Below are 6,550 nucleotides of genomic sequence, written 5' to 3' on the forward strand. Positions count from 1 at the left end.
GAAAACGGAATCGACATCTTTAACGGATCGACAAAACTCCAACTCAGTTTTGAATACATCCCAACCAAGAAATTCCTCGAACAACTTGTATAGCTCATCCAAACTCATGTCATATTAACCAGCATCCACGCTTACACCCCTTGCCTTAAGGCCTGTAATCTTACTCGCCTCATCAGGAGTGATTGTCATCTCTCCAAAAGGTAAGTGAAATGTGTAAGTCTCTGGACAAAATCTCTCGACAAAAGCAGACATTGTCGCACTATCGTATTCCTGATGTCCATATTGAATGGCAGACCATAAAGCAGAGGATTGTACGTAAGCAACCACCTGAGGAACCTCTTCAGAAAGTTTCCATTCCGCTTCCCTCTGGTGTCCCAATACTCGGACTGCACGGTTGTGATCAGTAGTCTCATAAATTCTTTTTACCCAAGATTCGACGTACCCAATCAACACATTTCCACCATCTTCCGGAAGACCATGAGGCAAACCATCCGATCTAGGTGAAATTACGTCATCTTCACCAGGAATGTGTAAACTTGTAACCCGTTGTTCTCTCTCGGGTTCTGCAACCTTCTTCCCTTTCTCTGGTTTTCGTTGGGGTTGTGTTTCTTGATTAACATCAACTTCTTCATCATCATCTATTCTTTTTTCTTATCTTCCAACTCTTCCTTGTTCATCTGTTTCTTCTAAAATGTCAGTTCCTCTACCTCCCGCTCCCAATTTTTTCGTACCTCCTCCTCGAGGATCGAGAGTTTTAGAAGTAGAAGGAGTTACCTCCATCTTCTTCCGCCTTTTAGCTGCAACGTTCCTGATATACGTATAAAACTTATAAGCATAATACTTCGAACAACAAAAGAAAACAAACTATATATGAAATATAAATTTGAAACACCAAAAACTTATCAACAAATAACAAGGTTCGGCTAACCCGAAGTAACACAAATGAGCCGAACTATGTCTTTAAATTTTGATTATTATATAAAGAGAGTGGTTCGGCTTATAGGTACAACACACTTGCAAGCCGATCCTCTATATTCGGCTCATAACTCATACTATCGAATAAGCCGAACCTAAACTTATGAAATGAAACACATATTCGGCGGATAATGAAATCATGTAATAAGCCGAACCTACACTTGCACAACTTATGAAAAATTCTAACAATACATATTCGGCACATAATGAAATCATGGGATAAGCCGAACCTACACTTGCACAATTTATGAAAAATTCTAACCATACATATTCGGCGCAAAACTAGTACAATCCAATAAGCCGAATCTAAACTTATGAATTAAAACATATATTCAGCGCATAATGAAATCATGGGATAAGCCGAACCTACACTTGCACAATTTATGAAAAATTCTAACAATACATATTCGGCTCAAATCTAGTAGTATCGAACAAGCCGAATCTACACTTATGAATTAAAACATATATTCGGCGCATAACGAAATCATGGTATAAGCCGAACCTACATTTATGGAAACCTAACAATACATATTCGGCTCAAAAATAAATGTGTCGAATAAGCCGAATCTACATACATGGGTGCTATTTAACGAAGTTCGGCTCACAACTAAATTAAACTGTTAAGCCGAACTGTTCATCTACACTTTCAGAGATCAATTTCAAGAGCAGTTCGACGCAAATCTAAACTTATTTTTGAGCCGAACCACAAACTGTAACTGCCGGAAAACCCTAAATTCTGACGTATTAACCTATTATAACAATCTAAAAATAACAAATAGTGATATGGGTTTGTAGAACTTACTTTCTTATTCTCATTTCTGCAGTTGGTTCTTCACCTGGATGATTTTCCCGTTCGATTTCTGTTTGGTTTTCAGTTTCTTCAATTGGTTCTTCAATTGATTGAGAGGTTTTAGAACGCGATGCTTTAGTTTCTACACGACGACCCATATTGTTATATAGTGGAGTTTAATCGACGATCAAATTTTAAGGAACCGACGATTAAAATTTTTCGTTACGGGGGATGAATTTTTTTTTTTGGAGAAGAGGTAGAGGTTCGGCTCGTTTTGGAGGAGAAGATGAAACTGATTTGGGATTAGTAATTATGGGATTAGAATTGAGGTTTGTCTATATATTAAGCAAAAGGGCAAATTAGTAATTATGAAGATTTAAGGGTAAATGGGTAATTGTACAAACTTGAAGGGATACCCCTTATAAGGACACCCTAGAATCCTAGATAGAAAAACTACTTTGTATGCCTAGAAATATTTAGTGATGCCTAAAAACAGCCCTCCGAATGTTAGTCACCGTGATTCATGTGGGCTTAGAAAAAATATCAATTGCATGTGGGCTTACATAAAATATCAATTGCAGTCGCTCAATTCCAGTTATCATGAAAATGTACTTCACATTCAAATTAGACATAAAAAGCGCAATTGGTGAAAGCAACAGTCAGCATTCCATTCCAACAACCAAATTGGCTACAATTGTTGTCAGCTGACTCACTTGCATTCCACTCAGCATAGACTTGCGGGTGTGGGACCCATCTGGCCACATTATATTTTGATTGAGCTCTACCTCTAAGCCGTTCAGCAACACAAACACATTTTTCTTTTAGTCGAAGGTGAAACCATGGAGCCATCATCTCCTGAACATGATAGCACAACAACCCACAAGGCTCCAGCAAGACTCCTATCTAACACACAACTGATTTGGAGCTAGCTAACCGGAGTCCCAAATTGCATGTACTTTGCATCTGAATATACCAAAGGGTCTAGATGCAAAGTACGCAGAGAAGTGTACTTTGCATCTGAATGTACCTAAGTGTGTAGATGCAGCTATGTTCAAATTAGCAGACATGGATCAATCTCTTCCGGAACAAAAGACACTAGCAATTAGTAGATATAAATACAGTTCTAAACCATTTGAAAACATAAAGTTCTAAGCTCTGTAGAAAAGCTCAACATTAGCTATTCATGAATATAACTACAGGTTTATAATCCTAAACCACACAAAACAGGCCATAAAGTTAGAAGATCCATGCCCAAACATAACAAGCAATTTATATAAGAGGATCATCACAGTACTCTCAAGTGGTTTGTCCGCTCTGTTTAACTTACAGAAGTTAACCTTGAAGCTACTTGGCACTTTCAGTTGACAGTTCCCTTTCAAGTGCTTCCATAGCTGACAGTTTCCTTTCAATTTCTGCAATAAAGAATGAAAAAATTTATTAAAAAGAAAAGCTTTACTGTCAATTAAGGTTGTTAAATCGTGATCAATTTCAATAATTCTTAGTCGAACAGTACGTTAGATCACTGATTCACTGCGGGTTCCAGGATATATGATAGAGCATGAATATTACATATGCAAATATAAACAAGATCTTTAGTGAATAATTACTATTTTTAGATTGCTATGTTGGAATTTCAGCTTCTTAATATCATAATAATTACTTTAAGCGGAAATGAATTCCCCCAGGAATGGAAAAGGATGATAACTTGCCTAGGTACTCCTCATCCAACTGTTTCCAATATGCAATCTCCACAACTAGGAAACCAAGTGTTGCGGCTACTGCAGATGGTAAACCATAACCTCTGAGCATATTGAGTGCAGTGAGATTTGGTTCTTCATGTAGCTGAAGAACAGAATAGCAAGTTGATGAATAATAATTACAGAGAAAAAGGTGTGATGAAAGCACAGAGAGAGAGAGAGAAGAAGACCTTGAAATGTTTATAATCATGAAGGAGTTTGTTAACCGTTGTTCCAAACTCGTCTCCCACTTCCATGACTTGCACGACCTCTTCTATCTTCTTTGGACAAGTCGAATCCAGGTAGTCATCCGGGAATTTGGACAATTCGCCCTTGGTGAACACAATCAACAAGGAATGTGATGAGCTTATAGTACAACCACCTTTATTCTAAGAAAAAAAGAAACAAAAAATGCAGATACAAAATGAGATTTTGCTAAGGTTTCAAGAAGTTACAAAACGGGCACGGTATGTGTCTGTGGACTTCAGGAGACGCTGGTGGAGTGTATGGTATTTCAAGCCGGAGGCCACCGACTTATATGCGTGCCTTACAAAACGGCTCATCTTTCACACTATTACTCTTCCCGATCGATCGTCTGTCAAACAACAAGGAATTAAACAAAAAAGAAAATTTATACAAAAATAGGTGACTTTACATCTATAGTATAGGTGACTTTTCGAAACAAACCCTAATCTCTAAAAAGGAAAAAAAAAAAACTATTAATCGATTAATCAAGGATCCGTAAGAACAAAATCCCCCCAAAAATTCCTAAATAAGAATAAAAAGGTTTCAAATCAAACTCTAATCTCCAAAAAAAGAAAAAAAAGAAGGAAAAAAACTTTTAATCGATTAAGAAAAGAAAGAAATCAGTTACCGATGATAAATCAAACGAGATACAAACGAGATACCCCTAAAATTCTGCTGAAGTCCGGATTAGATTCATATTGGAGTCCTCTTGGGTATCTTTCCCAGCGACGGACGGGCCTAGCAAGGGGCTAAATGGGGCAATAACCCGTCCTTGATTTTGGACAACAAGATTTTATTAGGTTGTTTTTGGGCATACATGAATTTATTACGCATATTGAATAAAGACAAAAAAATGATGTGAAATAACAAAATCAGAAGTCCCCTTAACCAATTTTTTTAATGGCAAATCTACCCTTTACGTATTAGTGTTAGTAATCTGGATTAGTGATTAAAACTTTTGTCAGTGATTAAGATAGTTTTCAGAATTATAAAGGTTTGTATAGATGAAACAATTTGGGGAAAAAAATAAAGTTTTTATTGAGAAGGAGAGAAGGAGAAAGCGAGAAAATTTTCTTCTTGATTCAATGGAGGATGAGGAGGGTATTCATCTAAAAAACCTAGAAAAATAAACATCAAGAAGAACAATGATTCCCAAGTGGCTGATTTCTTAGATTATGAGAATGATTTTACACAAACTCAAACTCAAACTCAAGCTCAAACTCAAACTCAAGATGATGATTTTTATGAACCAAATCCAGATGATGAAAACGTATATGAGGAACCCAATGCTTCTAATACACGGGTACGCTTCTATCTTATGCTCAATCTCACTTCTGTAGCTTGAAATTATACAAAGTTTAGGTTTTTTCTTCATGGTTCGGCGAACTAGGTTGAGGTTCGGCTTAAATTTATGAGCCGAACCAACTAATTGATGAACGGTTCGGCTCGCTGAAACTGTTTACAACATGCGCCGAACATATATTTTACGATTCCCACCCATTTGCTAGACACTAGTTCGGCTTATATTAAAGTTTCATAGAAAGCCGAACGTACTCCTGACTGACTCGGAATAAAAGTTGTTACTGGTTCTGTTTATATGTCGAAAATCGTACGAGCCGAACATACAATTGTTAATTGTTGGGTAAAAAAATTGTTGATGGTTCGGCACATATTGAGAATATCGTATAAGCCGAAACCTCTAAATGTTCACGGTTCGGCATAGAATATGATTATCGTATGAGCCGAACATAACTATTAAGTTTCCTTTGTATTATTTAACCTTGTGATATTATTTGTATCTCGGGCTTGGCGGACCTGTACCCATGGAAAATCACCCTGATCCAGTAGACATAATTCACTAAGTTACTAAGGATCACTTCCAAAATGATTTGGTATGTAAGAAGTTTTTGTTTACCTTAATGTTGTCGGAATATTCCGAAGTTTTCTTACTAATTATTTTTTTTGAATGAACGTAAAGATGGAAAACTAAACCCGAAGTTCTGGCTTGGGTTGAGGAACACGCGATGAATATAAATTGTGTACTAGTTAAAGGACAACAAAGCCTAGGGGATCGTTTTGAAATGATTTGTGAGCGAAGTGGAAGTGGCGCTAGAAAGGTTAAAAAGGGTATTGTATACGTTGGGAAGACCGGGAGAAAGAATAGGACAAAGACGAAGAAAAGAAATTTCCCTTTCAAGATCGTTTTCAACCTCAAGAACAAGAATAAGTCATTGAACAAAGATGATGAATATTGGATTATGAATAAAGATATGGATTGTCGTCATAACCACCCACGTCCACTTGACCTTCATGGACATGCAAAAGTAGCACGACTCAAACCCAACGAGGTCCTAGAAATTGATAAAATGACACGAGCATGTTTGCCACCGTTTAGGATTCTTAACAAATTGAAGGCGGACGACAAAAATAACAAGTCGACTACGCAAACTATCTACAATGCAATAAATAAGATAAGAAGACTTAATTTGCAAGGTAGGATGGTGACGCAACAAGTAATGTGGTTAGGGTTGAAGCATAATTCCGCTTTCCAAAAGAAGTTGGATGACTTCGGTCAAGTCATACACCTTTCCCTTGCCCACCTGAAATGCGTCCAATTGGATCTATGCTTCCCACAAGTTCTTATATTGGATTGCGCGTACAAGACTAACAAATATGAGATGCCATGAACATTGTGGGGCATATGTCGACAAAGGCACCGTTCACTGTGGATTTTTTTTCTTGAAAAACGAGAAGAAAGAGAGTTATGTTTGGGGGTTAGAACAATTGAAGTTAATCTTCCGGG

General features: G+C 37.1%; 1 protein-coding gene across 1 annotated transcript; it reads right to left on the reverse strand.

Annotated features, from left to right (window-relative positions):
* Positions 1-2,843: 2,843 nt before the first annotated feature.
* LOC113343153 lies at positions 2,844-4,515 on the reverse strand. The gene is made up of 5 exons (XM_026587440.1): positions 4,376-4,515; positions 3,957-4,096; positions 3,693-3,833; positions 3,475-3,607; positions 2,844-3,177 (listed from the first exon to the last, which is right to left on the reverse strand). Exons 2-5 carry the CDS (start codon positions 4,062-4,064, stop codon positions 3,110-3,112), a joined length of 450 nt encoding a protein of 149 aa, XP_026443225.1. The 5' UTR covers positions 4,065-4,096; positions 4,376-4,515; the 3' UTR covers positions 2,844-3,109.
* Between the last annotated feature and the right edge of the window lie 2,035 nt (positions 4,516-6,550).

Source organism: Papaver somniferum, unplaced genomic scaffold, assembly GCF_003573695.1.
Source record: "Papaver somniferum cultivar HN1 unplaced genomic scaffold, ASM357369v1 unplaced-scaffold_55, whole genome shotgun sequence".
Lineage (NCBI taxonomy): Eukaryota > Viridiplantae > Streptophyta > Magnoliopsida > Ranunculales > Papaveraceae > Papaver > Papaver somniferum.

What these genes read in the sequence shown, in the direction of transcription:
- LOC113343153 (XM_026587440.1), bottom strand. Translation starts at nt 4,064, where the DNA reads ATGAGCCGTTTTGTAAGGCACGCATATAAGTCGGTGGCCTCCGGCTTG. An exon ending in ACACATACCGTGCCCGTTTT is followed by an intron (nt 3,834 to 3,956) that starts GTAACTTCTTGA and finishes GTGTTCACCAAG; the next exon opens with GGCGAATTGTCCAAATTCCC. An exon ending in GTTGGATGAGGAGTACCTAG is followed by an intron (nt 3,178 to 3,474) that starts GCAAGTTATCAT and finishes TCTTTATTGCAG; the next exon opens with AAATTGAAAGGAAACTGTCA.